General features: G+C 42.8%; 1 protein-coding gene across 10 annotated transcripts in view; it reads right to left on the reverse strand.

Annotated features, from left to right (window-relative positions):
• The window catches only part of rbm25b (RNA binding motif protein 25b), a 142,111-nt gene extending 124,579 nt beyond the window's left edge, over window positions 1–17,532 (reverse strand). For 3 of the 10 annotated variants that reach the window (XM_041214071.1, XM_041214070.1, XM_041214069.1), the window contains exons 1-2: window positions 17,376–17,532; window positions 7,682–7,775 (exon numbers count right to left, since the gene is read on the reverse strand). In XM_041214071.1, coding sequence (XP_041070005.1) covers window positions 7,682–7,729 — 48 coding nt within the window. In that variant the 5' untranslated portion in view covers window positions 7,730–7,775; window positions 17,376–17,532. The remainder of the gene's footprint in view (window positions 1–7,681; window positions 7,776–17,375) is intronic. The other 7 variants (XM_041214078.1, XM_041214075.1, XM_041214072.1 and 4 more) reach the window with 5 other exon arrangements.
• Window positions 17,533–17,945: the final 413 nt, after the last annotated feature.

Raw genomic sequence — 17,945 nt, forward strand, 5'->3', positions numbered from 1 at the left:
CGCGCGCACACCCAATTTGACGCGCGCGCACACCCAATTATACGCGCGCGCACACCCAATTATACGCGCGCGCACACCCAATTATACGCGCGCACACACCCAATTATACGCGCGCACACACCCAATTATACGCGCGCACACACCCAATTATACGCGCGCACACACCCAATTATACGCGCGCACACACCCAATTCTACGCGCGCACACACCCAATTCTACGCGCGCACACACCCAATTCTACGCGCGCACACACCCAATTCTACGCGCGCACACACCCAATTCTACGCGCGCACACACCCAATTCTACGCGCGCACACACCCAATTCTACGCGCGCACACACCCAATTCTACGCGCGCACACACCCAATTCTACGCGCGCACACACCCAATTCTACGCGCGCACACACCCAATTCTACGCGCGCACACACCCAATTCTACGCGCGCACACACCCAATTCTACGCGCGCACACACCCAATTCTACGCGCGCACACACCCAATTCTACGCGCGCACACACCCAATTCTACGCGCGCACACACCCAATTCTACGCGCGCACACACCCAATTCTACGCGCGCACACACCCAATTCTACGCGCGCACACACCCAATTCTACGCGCGCACACACCCAATTCTACGCGCGCACACACCCAATTCTACGCGCGCACACACCCAATTCTACGCGCGCACACACCCAATTCTACGCGCGCACACACCCAATTCTACGCGCGCACACACCCAATTCTACGCGCGCACACACCCAATTCTACGCGCGCACACACCCAATTCTACGCGCGCACACACCCAATTCTACGCGCGCACACACCCAATTCTACGCGCGCACACACCCAATTCTACGCGCGCACACACCCAATTCTACGCGCGCACACACCCAATTCTACGCGCGCACACACCCAATTATACGCGCGCACACACCCAATTATACGCGCGCACACACCCAATTATACGCGCGCACACACCCAATTATACGCGCACACACCCAATTATACGCACACACACACACAATTATACGCACACACACACACAATTATACGCACACACACACACAATTGTACGCACACACACACACAATTGTACGCACACACACACACAATTGTACGCACACACACACAATTGTACGCACACACACACAATTGTACGCACACACACACAATTGTACGCACACACACACAATTATACGCACACACACACAATTATACGCACACACACACAATTATACGCACACACACACAATTATACGCACACACACACAATTATACGCACACACACACAATTATACGCACACACACACAATTATACGCACACACACACAATTATACGCACACACACACAATTATACGCACACACACACAATTATACGCACACACACACAATTATACGCACACACACACAATTATACGCACACACACAATTATACGCACACACACACAATTATACGCACACACACACAATTATACGCACACACACACAATTATACGCACACACACACAATTATACGCACACACACAATTATACGCACACAAACATTATACGCACACACACATTATACGCGCACACACATTATACGCGCACGAACATTATACGCGCACGAACATTATACGCGCACGCACACAAACACATACGATACGCGCACGCACACAAACACATACGATACGCGCACGCACACAAACACATACGATACGCGCACGCACACAAACACATACGATACGCGCACGCACACAAACACATACGATACGCGCACGCACACAAACACATACGATACGCGCACGCACACAAACACATACGATACGAGCACGCACACAAACACATACGATACGCGCACGCACACAAACACATACGATACGCGCACGCACACAAACACATACGATACGCGCACGCACACAAACACATACGATACGCGCACGCACACAAACACATACGATACGCGCACGCACACAAACACATACGATACGCGCACGCACACAAACACATACGATACGCGCACGCACACAAACACATACGATACGCGCACGCACACAAACACATACGATACGCGCACGCACACAAACACATACGATACGCGCACGCACACAAACACATACGATACGCGCGCACAAACACATACGGTAGGCGCGCACAAACACATACGGTAGGCGCGCACAAACACATACGGTAGGCGCGCACAAACACATACGGTAGGCGCGCACAAACACATACGGTAGGCGCGCACAAACACATACGGTAGGCGCGCACAAACACATACGGTAGGCGCGCACACACAAACACATACGGTAGGCGCGCACACACAAACACATACGGTAGGCGCGCACACACAAACACATACGGTAGGCGCGCACACACAAACACATACGGTAGGCGCGCACACACAAACACATACGGTAGGCGCGCACACACAAACACATACGGTAGGCGCGCACACACAAACACATACGGTAGGCGCGCACACACAAACACATACGGTAGGCGCGCACACACAAACACATACGGTAGGCGCGCACACACAAACACATACGGTAGGCGCGCACACACAAACACATACGGTAGGCGCGCACACACAAACACATACGGTAGGCGCGCACACACAAACACATACGGTAGGCGCGCACACACAAACACATACGGTAGGCGCGCACACACAAACACATACGGTAGGCGCGCACACACAAACACATACGGTAGGCGCGCACACACAAACACATACGGTAGGCGCGCACACACAAACACATACGGTAGGCGCGCACACACAAACACATACGGTAGGCGCGCACACACAAACACATACGGTAGGCGCGCACACACAAACACATACGGTAGGCGCGCACACACAAACACATACGGTAGGCGCGCACACACAAACACATACGGTAGGCGCGCACACACAAACACATACGGTAGGCGCGCACACACAAACACATACGGTAGGCGCGCACACACAAACACATACGGTAGGCGCGCACACACAAACACATACGGTAGGCGCGCACACACAAACACATACGGTAGGCGCGCACACACAAACACATACGATAGGCGCGCACACACAAACACATACGATAGGCGCGCACACACAAACACATACGATAGGCGCGCACACACAAACACATACGATAGGCGCGCACACACAAACACATACGATAGGCGCGCACACACAAACACATACGATAGGCGCGCACACACAAACACATACGGTAGGCGCGCACACACAAACACATACGGTAGGCGCGCACACACAAACATATATTATACGCACACACACACAAACATATATTATACGCACACACACACAAACATATATTCTACGCACACACACACAAACATATATTCTACGCACACACACACAAACATATATTCTACGCACACACACACAAACATATATTCTACGCACACACACACAAACATATATTCTACGCACACACACAAACATATATTCTACGCACACACACAAACATATATTCTACGCACACACAAACATATATTCTACGCACACACACACAAACATATATTCTACGCACACACACACAAACATATATTCTACGCACACACACACAAACATATATTCTACGCGCACACACACACAAACATATATTCTACGCGCACACACACACAAACATATATTATACGCGCACACACACACAAACATATATTATAAGCGCACACACACACAAACATATATTATAAGCGCACACACACAAACATATTATACGCGCACACACACAAACATATTATACGCACACACACACAAACATATTATACGCACACACACACACAAACATATTATACGCACACACACACACAAACATATTATACGCACACACACACACAAACATATTATACGCACACACACACACAAACATATTATACGCACACACACACAAACATATTATACGCACACACACACAAACATATTATACGCACACACACACAAACATATTATACGCACACACACACACAAACATATTATACGCACACACACACAAACATATTATACGCACACACACACAAACATATTATACGCACACACACAAACATATTATACGCACACACACACAAACATATTATACGCACACACACACAAACATATTATACGCACACACACACAAACATATTATACGCGCACACACACAAACATATATTATACGCGCACACACACAAACATATATTATACGCGCACACACACAAACATATATTATACGCGCACACACACAAACATATATTATACGCGCACACACACAAACATATATTATACGCGCACACACACAAACATATATTATACGCGCACACACACAAACATATATTATACGCACACACACACAAACATATATTATACGCACACACACAAACATATATTATACGCACACACACACAAACATATATTATACGCACGCACACAAACATATATTATACACACACACACACAAACATATATTCTACGCACACACACAAACATATATTCTACGCACACACACAAACATATATTCTACGCACACACACAAACATATATTCTACGCACACACACAAACATATATTCTACGCACACACACAAACATATATTCTACGCACACACACAAACATATATTCTACGCACACACACAAACATATATTCTACGCACACACACAAACATATATTCTACGCACACACACAAACATATATTCTACGCACACACACAAACATATATTCTACGCACACACACAAACATATATTCTACGCACACACACAAACATATATTCTACGCACACACACAAACATATATTCTACGCACACACACAAACATATATTCTACGCACACACACAAACATATATTCTACGCACACACACAAACATATATTCTACGCACACACAAACATATATTCTACGCACACACACACACAAACATATATTCTACGCACACACACACACAAACATATATTCTACGCACACACACACACAAACATATATTCTACGCACACACACACACACACACAAACATATATTCTACGCACACACACACACACACACAAACATATATTCTACGCACACACACACACAAACATATATTATACGCACACACACACACAAACATATATTATACGCACACACACACACAAACATATATTATACGCACACACACACACAAACATATTATACGCGCACACACACAAACATATACGCGCACACACACAAACATATTATACGCACACACACACAAACATATACGCACACACACACAAACATATTATACGCACACACACAAACATATTATACGCACACACACAAACATATTATACGCACACACACAAACATATTATACGCACACACACAAACATATTATACGCACACACACAAACATATTATACGCACACACACAAACATATTATACGCACACACACAAACATATTATACGCACACACACAAACATACTATACGCACACACACAAACATATTATACGCACACACACAAACATATTATACGCACACACACAAACATATTATACGCACACACACAAACATATTATACGCACACACACAAACATATTATACGCACACACACAAACATATTATACGCACACACACAAACATATTATACGCACACACACAAACATTTTATACGCACACACACAAACATATTATACGCACACAAACATATTATACGCACACAAACATATTATACGCACACACACAAACATATTATACGCACACACACAAACATATTATACGCACACACACAAACATATTATACGCACACACACAAACATATTATACGCACACACACAAACATATTATACGCACACACACAAACATATTATACGCACACAAACATATTATACGCACACAAACATATTATACGCACACAAACATATTATACGCACACAAACATATTATACGCACACACAAACATATATTATACGCACGCACACAAACATATATTATACGCACGCACACAAACATATATTATACGCACGCACACAAACATATATTATACGCACGCACACAAACATATATTATACGCACGCACACAAACATATATTATACGCACGCACACAAACATATATTATACGCACGCACACAAACATATATTATACGCACGCACACAAACATATATTATACGCACGCACACAAACATTATACGCACGCACACAAACATATATTATACGCACGCACACAAACATATATTATACGCACACACACAAACATATATTATACGCACACACACAAACATATATTATACGCACACACACAAACATATTATACGCACACACACAAACATATATTATACGCACACACACAAACATATATTATACGCACACACACAAACATATATTATACGCACACACACAAACATATATTATACGCACACACACAAACATATTATACGCACACACACAAACATATTATACGCACACACACAAACATATATTATACGCGCACACACAAACATATATTATACGCGCACACACAAACATATATTATACGCGCACACACAAACATATATTATACGCACACACGCAAACATATATTATACGCACACACACAAACATATATTATACGCACACACACAAACATATATTATACGCACACACACAAACATATATTATACGCACACACACAAACATATATTATACGCACACACACAAACATATATTATACGCACACACACAAACATATATTATACGCACACACACAAACATATATTATACGCACACACACAAACATATATTATACGCACACACACAAACATATATTATACGCACACACACAAACATATATTATACGCACACACACAAACATATATTATACGCACACACACAAACATATTATACGCACACACACAAACATATATTATACGCACACACACAAACATATATTATACGCACACACACAAACATATATTATACGCACACACACAAACATATATTATACGCACACACACAAACATATATTATACGCACACACACAAACATATATTATACGCACACACACAAACATATATTATACGCACACACACAAACATATATTATACGCACACACACAAACATATATTATACGCACACACACAAACATATATTATACGCACACACACAAACATATATTATACGCACACACACAAACATATATTATACGCACACACATACTCATAAAATCCATTTTTAAAGACTGGACAAAGGCTTTAAAATGACTGAAGACATGACTGGCTAAGACTTAAACAAAAGGAACTTCCTGACATTCAGAACAACTGCCACTTCATTATCTCTTCATAGATGCTAATTACCCCTGTGACTGCAGAGATCAAAACCAAGGGAATTGTACAAAGGCCATTTACATTTCTATGGCCAGTTCTAGCCAATAGAGACAACCCATCTGTAAGGACAAAGGGCACTGAAACCTCTTAGGAAACTATTAATAGTTGAAAACTTACAATCTTAAGAATCTAAAATAAGAAACATACATCCTTTGTCCACGCCAAAGGGGAGAAGTGGGAGTCATATCACTTTATCTCCCCGCCACCCCCCCACCCCCATCCCCTAGCTAGGAGAACCAGTTAGCCTGCCTTGTGGAGCAGGAAAGCAGACTGCCACCTTCCATCAACCAAGCAGCAGGTCAGAACTAGGGCTCAGTCCAGGTGAATGCCTGCCCCCCCCCCCCCCAATCTACACTGTTTCTACTGGAGCTTCTGTACCATCACCTGCTTAACCAATTCACCTCTGCGTGCCCAGCTCAGCGTGGAAGTCATCTCTACTGGAGAAGTAGCATCAACATCAGTCTTCAGCCTGCCGACTCTGTGAAAGAATACACCATTGGACTTTGATTCTGGACTCTTGTGAAACAATATCTTCTCTGTGGTCTTTTGCCCTGTACCTCTTTCTTTTCCTTATCCCTCTTTACAGTATGAAGACAAAAAGCAGGGGAGGCAGGGGAACATTGCAAACCCTCCTCCTGTGTTTGAGTGTGTGCAAAATAAACTAACCTCCTGAGTTTACTCTATCTTCTATTTGCGGTTGAGTAAATAGAAATGGATCTCACTAAAACTCAGGGGTTGAAGAAAATAAGCCACCACTTATAATGGGGAAAAATCAAAATACCTTTCTGTTTACGGACAGGTGGTGAAAAGAGGAATCAAAGCTGTTTAAATTAATCCCCCCTCCTGTCCATAACACTTCAAATTTCAACTACGTTCAACAGACAAGATTCAGCTTTAACAAAGCATTAATGCCTCTCTGAACAGCTCATATTTTCCCAAGTGCTCAGTCACTTCACCCCTAATGACAGGTTCCACCAGCTTCCCCACAAGTGACATCAAATTGGCAGGCATGGCATTAGCAATTTTCCAGTCTAATGACACAATTTTAAACCAAGAGAACTTTTGAGAGATGATAACTAACTCTTCAGTGATTTCATCACTTCTTTAACATCCTGGGGTGGAAATCATCAATTGGTGAAAATTTATTCATTCAAAGTTGCATTTTTCCCCTATTGGCATTTTGTTACTAATATTGAATCCAATAGGTTTACAACCTCCCTGCCACCCCTCCACCTTGATTTGTTAGCTTCCCTTCCATTTTCCTTTAGTGAACACAGATACAAAGTGTTTATTTCATAAACCAGCTATTTCCTTGTTTTATATAACTATATCCCCTGCACCTATGTTTAATAGGAACATATCTCCCTCACTTGATACATTTATAAAATTTTTGATACATTTATAAAATGCTAAATTATTCCCATGCTTTGTTTCTATTTCTCCTTCCGAGCTTTTAATAATTTGTGTCTTTGTTTTCTATGTTTCACTCAATCTACTGGTTTTTTCTGATATTTCTGCAAGTCACTTGCTTTAGCTTTCTAGAGTCTCACCCTGTATGCTGATCATTACTGCCTGACTGTACAAATGAAATTTTGGTCTTTATGAAGCATGTGTTGACACTATAAATAAGGGCACGCCAAAAAGTGAGCCACGGCTCCAGTTGGGTTGCAAAATGAGATTTTGAGGTTGCAAGCTCCAAGACATCAATAGCTGCTGTGGGAGCTCAGGCTGATTTTTGAAAGCTGTGAGGCCCCTTTAAATGCTTGCTCTTTTTCTATTGGCGGGTATGGCCTAATGACTACTCTGAGGTCCAACTGTTTCTGCAAAAAAAAAACCTGTGAAAAGGTAGGTATATGTATTTTTGTAGAAACCCTGTCTTTTCAACAACTCCCTCCTCATGCTTAACTCCTGTTCCCCTACCAGTCTCTCCAGTCAAGACCTAAAGCACCCCTGCCTCGCTGTTCAACAGTTGAAGCTTCCCCCCTCCAACTACTAAATCCTCCCTGTTGTTCAACAACCAAAGCCTATCTCCCCTCCCTGCTCATTCTTGTACATCCTATATTTTCACTCTGGGGTCACAAGAAAACTGAGGCATTAAATGTGGTCACACCACAAAAATGTTTGGGAAGCACTGTACAAAATGCTTCTTTGAATACCTCCACTGTTCATTGATAGGTTTTTCCCTCAACAATTCAGCCCAGTTTAGCGCATTTGGTGTACACCTCATTCCACTGAGTCAACCTTAAGGTTTATGCATGATCTTTATCGTTCTCAAACTTTTACATACTCTTATCATTGTTATTTAGTGATTCTATTTGTATGTTGTTAGATGAGGCTCAAAAACAAACACAGATAATAAAAGGACATGCGGTAGAAAGAAAAAGCCCGAGATAGCTGACAATGTGCTGACCATCATAACATACAAAGCTTTTTTGAAGCCACCAGGACCATCTATATTTCAACCTCAAAAGGACAAAATCCCCTTCATTCACATTATGATGTTTCTCTTCTTCAGAGTGACAATGCAGGGTGTCAACTCTGGGAAGAAGACTTTCGACAACTCAACCATGAACACTCAGTGACAGCGATACTCTCCAAACTATTCCCCAGTACCCTGTGGTAGAATCCATGGGTGAACCACCATGGATGGGACTGCTGCAACAAGCAGCAAAATGAAAGAAAATCAGCAAAGCCTGCAGCCTTAGCGGTATTCCAGCTGTGGACTTCAAAGCTGGCAGAACTTTGCTCACATTAAGACTCAAAGCTATCAATCCTATGGACATTGAGGAAAAAAACAAACACCCCTCCCCAACTTCGGGAATGTTACAATTGTCACAATCTTCAAGAAGGGAGATAAATCAAGCTGCAGAGACTATCAAAGTATTCCCCTCTTGTCCATAGCAGGGAAAATCCTAACACATTCTCCTGAAAGGCCTATTTGCTGTGGCTGAGGAAATCCTCCCAGAGACAGAGTGGCTTTAGACCTTCCAGAGGAATATCCAACATGGTCTTTGTTGCTAAACAAATTCAAGAAAAATGTCGAGAACACCACTTGGAACTCTTCATTGCATTCGTCAACCATTTGACTTGCTCGCGGATTGCGCTCCAAAGGTCTGGATGTCCAAGAAACTTCATCACAATACTGCAACTGCTTCATGAAGATATAACTACAACTGCCTTAAATGGGAGATCTGAAATAAGACGCCATCAAAACATGGACCAATGATAAGCAAGGCTGTCCGATAGCCTCCATACAATCTACCTTACAGGGACTATTCACCTTAAAGATAAACTGCCTTCTGGTGTAAGTATTACATGCCGCCTAGATGGAAAACCCGTCAACCTAAGTTGCCTCCGTGCCAAAACTAAACTGACCACCATAGACATCAAACATGAAGACAGCAGCTAGTCACAGAGTGCAAGCAAGGGAACCTGGTGCAGCAAAGGAGGAGGTGCTGTTCACTTAAGTAGCTACCTTAACTTGGAGTAAAAGAGCGTGAAAAGCGACGGACCTGTTTAAAAGAGCTAGGGGGCTCAGTCTGAGGACCGACTGTATTCTGAGAAAAATTCAAAGTATGACATCACAAGGAAACAGATAAATGATTGGTGAGTATTTTAATCATTCATCTTTCAAAACTAGGGTAATTTAGTAGCAACTGTAAGATTTTATGAACAGTAGTAAAGCTTGACTACTAGTAAACCTAATAGGAGCAGTAGGGTCTAGGTTTATAGTCTCGATTTAGTTAAGGCATGGTAGGGCAGCTCTGCTGCATGAAATGCCTGGTACGTGCGGAAAGTCATGGCTTCAACAACCACATGTGCAGAGGATGCCTCCAACTCCAGAAACTTGGGCTCCGGGTTCTGGAACTTTAGCAACAGCTGCAGTCACTGTGGTGCATCCGCAAAGCTGAGAACTACGTGGCTAGCACGTTTAGGGAGACGGTCACACCACAGGTTAAGAGAGCAGAGGCAGAGCAAATGGGTGACCATCAGACAGTCTAGGACCACCAGCCAAGTATTCCAAGAGTCTCCCAAGTCCATCCTGATCACTAACCGGTTTTCCATTTTGGATACTGGTGAGGACATTGGTTTCTCAGGAGAATACAGTGAATGCCATCCATGGCACCAGGGGTATCTCAGCTGCACAGGAGAGGAAGAAGCAATAGTAGTAAAGGATTCAATAGTCAGGGAAAAACAGGTGTTTCTGCAACTACAGACCTGACTCCAGGATGGTATGTTGTCTCCCTGGTGCCAGGGCCAAGGCTGTCACTGAGCAGCTGCAGGGCATTGCTATTGGAGGGACGCACGGGGTGGGGAGGAGGGGGGGAAGGGGGGTGTTGTTGAACAGCCAGAGATTGGAATCCACTTTGGTGCCAACGACATAGGTAGAAAGAGGGATGAGGTCTTGAAAGCACATTTTAGACAGCTAGGAAAGAGATCAAAAAGCAGGGCTTCAAAAGGTAGTAATCTCAGAATTACTCCCAGTGCCATGTGCTAGTGAGTACAGAAATAGGAAAATAGAGCAAATGAACATGTGGCTGAAGAGGTGGTGTAGGAAGGAGAGCTTTAGATTTCTGAGGCACTGGGACTCGTTCTGGGACAGGTGGGACCTGTACAAGATGGACAGGTTACACCTTAGCAGGACCAGAACCAATATCCTCGCTAGGAAATTTGCTTGTGCTGTTGGGAGGGTTTAAACTAGTTTGGAAGCGGAATGGGAACCAGGGAGGGAATTTAAATAGGAGAAAAACAAAGCTGGTCATGGTAGGAAGAAAAGTAGAAGGGAAATTGGAAGGCAGAGGAAACAAAGGCCTGCAAGAAATTGGGTCAAAATTAAAGGCACTCTATCTGAATGTATGCAAAATTTGCATCAAGGCAGATGAATTGACAGCACAAATAGAAGTAAATGGGTACAATCTAATTGCAATTACAGAGACATGGCTGCAAGGTGATCAAGACTGGGAACTGAATGTTCAAGGGTATTCAGCATTTTAGAAAGGATAGGCAAAAGGGAATAGAAGGTGGGGTAGCACTTAATAAAGGATAAAAATCGTAAAATCATCAGTGATGTAGAATCAGTTTGGGTGCGGCTAAGAAACAGCAGTCGGAAGCAAACATTGGTGGGAGTTATTCACAGGCCACCAAATAGTAGTGGTTATGTTGGGTATGGTACAAATCAGGAAATTAGAGGTGCAAAAATAATCATCATTATTAGCTTCAATCTACATAGACGGGGTAAACCAAATTAGCACCAATGCTTGTAGCATAATTTCCTGGAATAAGAGATGGTTTTCTAAAACAGTTTGTTGAGGAACAAACTAAGGAATAGGATAAAAGCAAAATACTGCAGATGCTGGAAATCTGAAAAAAACAGAAAATGCTGGAAAAACTCAGCAGGTCTAACAGCATCTTTGATGAGAAAAAAAGATTTAACGTTTCAAGTCCATATGACTCTTCTTCAGAGCTGGGATATTTTAGATGGGGTATGAATAGGATAGATGGGATAAATTTAATGAGATAGAATGGGATATTTTAGATCCAATACTGTGCAATGAGAAAGGGCTAATTAATAATTTCATTGGAAAGGAGCCTTTAGTGATATGATGATAGATTTTTACACTAAGTTTGATAGTAATATGGTTCAATCCAAAACTGGGGTCTTAAATCTTAAAAGAAACTACGAAGGTATGAGGGGCAAGTTGGCTGTGGTAAATTAGGAAACTACATTAAAATGTATTACTGTAGACAGGCAATGGCTAGCATTTAAAGGATCAATGCATGGTTTACAACAAATATACATTCCTTTGAGATACAAACACCCAACAGGAAAAGTGATCCAACCATTGCTAAGAGAAGTTAAAGCTTATATTTAGATCAAAGGGAGAAGCTAATAAAGTTGCCAAAAAAAGTAGTAAGCCTCAGGATTGGGAGCTTTTTAGTATTCAGCAAAGGAGGACCAAGAAACTGATGAAGAAAGAGAAAACAGAATGACAGTAAACTAGCAAGAAACATAAAAACGGACTGTAAAAGCTTCTAATGTATACAAAAAACCTTCCAGAAATACCAGAGAACCATGGGACTAGCAGAAATGAGGAGCTGAAAGAAATTATTAGTAAAACAATGGGACTGAAAATTGATATATCCCCTGGACCTAACGATCTACGTCCCAGAGTGTTGAAGAGGTGACTCTAAAGATAGTGAATGCATTAGCGGTCATCTTCCAAAATTCTATAGATTCTGGAATGGTTCTTGCAAATTGGAAAGTAGCAAATGTAACCCATTGTTTAAGAAAGGAGGGAGAGAGAAAATGGGGAACTGTTAGCTTGACATCAGTAGTCAGAAAAATGCTGCAATCTATTATAAAGGATGTGATAACTGAACACTTAGGAAAAAAATGATTTTGATTGGGCAGGGTCAACATGGATTTATGAAAGCGAAATAGTGTTTGATGAACCTGTTGAGAGTTTTTTGAGGATGTATCTAGCAGAATGGAAAAGGGGGTTTTCAGTGGATTTTCAGAAAGCTTTTGACAAGATCCCACACAAGGTTTGTAAAAAAAAATTAGAGCACTGTAGTTTGAGGTTAATACACTGGCATGTATTGAGAATTGGTTAATGGACAGAAAACAGTAGGAATAAATGGTTATTCTTAGGTTGGCAGGCCATGACCAGTGGAGTACCACAAGAATCAGTGCTTGGGTCCCAGCTATTCACAATCTCTACCAATGATTTGAATGTGAGGACCAAATGCAATATTTCTAAGTTTGCTAATAACACAAAACCAGGTGAGAATGTGAGTTGTGAGGAGGATGCAAAGAGGTTCCAAGGGGATTTAGACAGGCTGAGTGAGTGGGCAAGAACATGGCACTTGGAATATAATATGGAAAAATATGAAGTTATCCATTTTGGTAGGAAAAACAGAAATGTGGAGTATTTATTAAATAGTGAGAGATTAGGAAGTGTTGGTGCCTAAAGCGACCTGGGTGCCCTTGTTCAAGAGTCACTGAAAACTAGCATGCAGATGCAGCAAACAACTAGGAAGGCAAATGGTGCATCAGCCTTTATTGCAAGAGGATCTGAACACAGAAGTAAAGGGGTCTTGTTGCAATCGCGTAGTGTCTTGGTGAAACCGCACTTGGAGTAATACATACTATTTTGGGTCTCCTTACCTAAGGAAGGATATACTTGCTACAGAGTGAGTACAAAACAGACTGATTCCTGGGGTGGCAGGACTGTCCTATGAGGAGAGATTGAGCCTGTATTCCCTAGAGTTAAGAATGAGAGATAATCTCATTGAAACACAAACAATTCTTAAAGGGCTCGACAAAGTAGATGCAGGAAGGATGTTTCCATTGGGAGGGGTGGTGTTCCAGAACCAGGAAACACAATCTCAGAACAACAGTTTTTAGCCTAGATGAGGTGGAACTTCTTCATCTAGAGAGTGATAGTTCTTTGGAATTCTCTAGCCCAGGGGGCTACGGAGGCTCATTGAGTATGTTCAAGCCAGAGATCGATAGATTTCTAGATAATCAAGGTATCAAAGGATATGGGGATAGTGCAGGAAAATGGAGTTGAGGTAGGTCTTCAGCCATGATCTAAATGAATGGCAGAGCAGGCTCGATGGGTTGAATGGCCTACTCCTGCTCCTATTTCTTATTTTCCGATACATGATCTACAGTTTGCGAACAACTGCAGTGTCACTGCCCACTCTGCACCAGACTTGCAAGCCACTCTAAACCTGACTTTGAATGATACCAAAAGAAAATTCATATATCAACCCACACCTGGTCAGCCAAATATTCTATCTCCTATATACATTGAAAGACTCTGGAGCACTTCCCACACCTTGGCAGCCACTTTTCTCAAAAAGGTCACCATTGACAAGGAGATCCAACCTTGAATCAGCTGCGCTATCTCAGCCTTCTACAGACTACGGCAGATAAACGACAAACACCTCTGCAAGTCACTAAAAGTCCTAATGTAAAAAGCAATTGTCAACACCACACTGCAATGAGATCTGGACTGTGTATCAGCACTAGAGGAATTCCATCGGCAATGCCTCTGCTGCATCCTCAGGATGCAATGGGAGGACTGAACAGGCGCTAGCACCCTTCCTGAAGCCAGCTCCACAATCATTCAGGCAAAACTCCTCAAAATCAACTCCGATGGACTGGACACAGTGTCTGCTTGCCCAGAAACAGTCTTCCCTGACAGGTTCTGTTTTCTCAACTCTCAAATGGTCAACGTTCCAAGGACGACAAAGAAAATGCTTCAAAGACACTGTGAAGCTCTCCTTGACATGTGACAGCATTGATATTAATGACTCAAAGGAGTCCGCTACCAATCGTTCAAAATGACGGTTACTTGTCCATCAACCTGCATCATGCTTTGAGTCACAATGTCTTAATGATGAGACAAAGCAACAGCAGAGAAGGAAAGAAAAGGAAGCAAGTTTTGTACTCTGGATCTCACTACCTCATGGGACATGCTGCCCCATGCACCCAAAGATCTGTGCGTTGAGAATTAGCCTGTGCAGTCACATGAAGACCCATGCAGAAACTCTCAACGTTGAGTAGACATTACCCTCAAATTGAGGGACAGCGAATGCTGACATGAGGACAGGGGTGATGACCCTGGCATAATATCATACCCCAGCAAGAAATAAACGTCTTCAGGAGTGTAGAAAATGGGCAAGAGCTAACAATTAGACATAATTCCAAAAACCAAAAGAGATCCTTTGAGAGAGCTGCTGTTAAACAGGATTCTATGAAAGATTAACAGTAGAATTCCCAAAATAAATCCTAAACTACTACAGAAGAAATCTATAGTTACTTACCTGTGATGGAAATTAGTTTATTTAAAAATATATTCCTTGGTACTATTCTAGAAAACAAAATAGCACTTCGCATCTCCATGTAACAATTTACAAATCGAACTTTGCTCCTGCATACTCTCATAAGATTGCTAACTTGTCCACCCAAGCTAATTATTACCCCTTCACTTATGTCACAATCCTTCTATCGTGTTTTTACACAATGCTTTGTGGTTTAAAAGATCATGATGGGCAAATTATCCAAAAATTTAAGTTATTCAATCTCAATGTTTCATTGATATGCAACCACAAGTAAAATGTTACTCTTGTTGTTAGTTTCCCATCCGAATTCCTGAATGAGAAATTATAATCACATAACTGATTTTTGGGTATATACAGCAGATAGGCATTTCATTGTAATGCCCACCATTTTGTGGCAACATTTTTCTTCCAATTCCATAATTTGACGGTAATGTAGCTAGTGTGCTTGATACCATGTACTGTACTTTGATAAGATTGGACATGCGTGCCACAAACCACATTTTGCCTTTTCTTAAAAATTTATTATGCAAGAGACTCATCAACTAAGGGGGCTTTGAATTAAACGAGATTGCATTATGGAAATACAAGGCTGGGTGTAATTTGATTCGGTGAATCCCTCAGGTCTGTGCCGGGGACATTACACAAGATGGCGAAAATATTCAGCTTCTCCGAAAAAAACTCTGAAATGATTTTGGAAACTTGTACAGAATAAAGCTGTAAATTAGAAGCAGTTAGTGATGGCGACAAGAGTATTTTCCCGTTTGCACCGAACTGTAATGTGCAATAATCCTGGAAAATCTGCAAATATTATCACAACTGGGTTACCACAGCAAACAGCAGCGTTGCTTCCAAATCCGGACTCAAGCTGACTGGAACTGCAGCCGTTCTCACTGATTGACAAAACTGATGGCAGGACCGGTTACATTATGTTCAGCGACAGGGAACTTGGCCAGGCCCACCGTCAGGACCAGGCCCAGGCCCACCTGAGACTGAAGGCCAGCTCCAACTCTAGTCCCAGGCCCCGCAATTTCCTCTCCCTTGCTCCACCACACGGAGCGGTAATGATGGAGACGCTAGGCCCGAGTCCGGGCCCAGGCCCACTCTTAGTTTAAGCCGCGGTGAGACCGGGCCTCAATGCGATCGCCCCAACCCAGGGGGCCTTTGGCACCCTCGACTGTCCCCCCAAAACCTTAACTCCGATCTCCCGGCTGGCAGCGAAACTCACCGAACCGAACGGCTCACTGTACCCGGAGATTCTGACTCGGAGTCAATGGCGACTCCTAGGCAGCACGGCCTCGCTCACGAAACAACTGCCTCTGCGTCACCCTGTGCTCGCGCGCGATTTCTCCTCCGTCACCTCGTGGCCGCGCACGCTACTGCCTGTGTCAATATGTCTCCGCATCATCATAACTTCGCGTCCGGGAAGTTCATCATCCCATCGGCGTTGCACGTCGTTATATCCCATACCTCCCCTGTGCAAACATCTTTATCGCACGCTCATAACGAACATCATCACCTCCTATACCCTCCCCTTGTAAACATCATCACCTCCTATACCCTCCCCCCCATGTAAACATCATTACCTACCATACCATCCCCTTGTAAACATCCTCACCTCCTTCACCCTCCCCTTGTAAACATCATCACCTCCTATATCCTCCCCTTGTAAACATCATCACCTCCTATACCCACCCCTTGTAAACATCATCACCTCCTATACCCTCTCTCCCCCCCCATGTAAACATCATTACCTACCATACCCTCCCCTTGTAAACATCATCACCTCCTTCACCCT

Source organism: Carcharodon carcharias, chromosome 20 (genome assembly GCF_017639515.1).
Source record: "Carcharodon carcharias isolate sCarCar2 chromosome 20, sCarCar2.pri, whole genome shotgun sequence".
Taxonomy (NCBI): Eukaryota; Metazoa; Chordata; class Chondrichthyes; order Lamniformes; family Lamnidae; genus Carcharodon; species Carcharodon carcharias.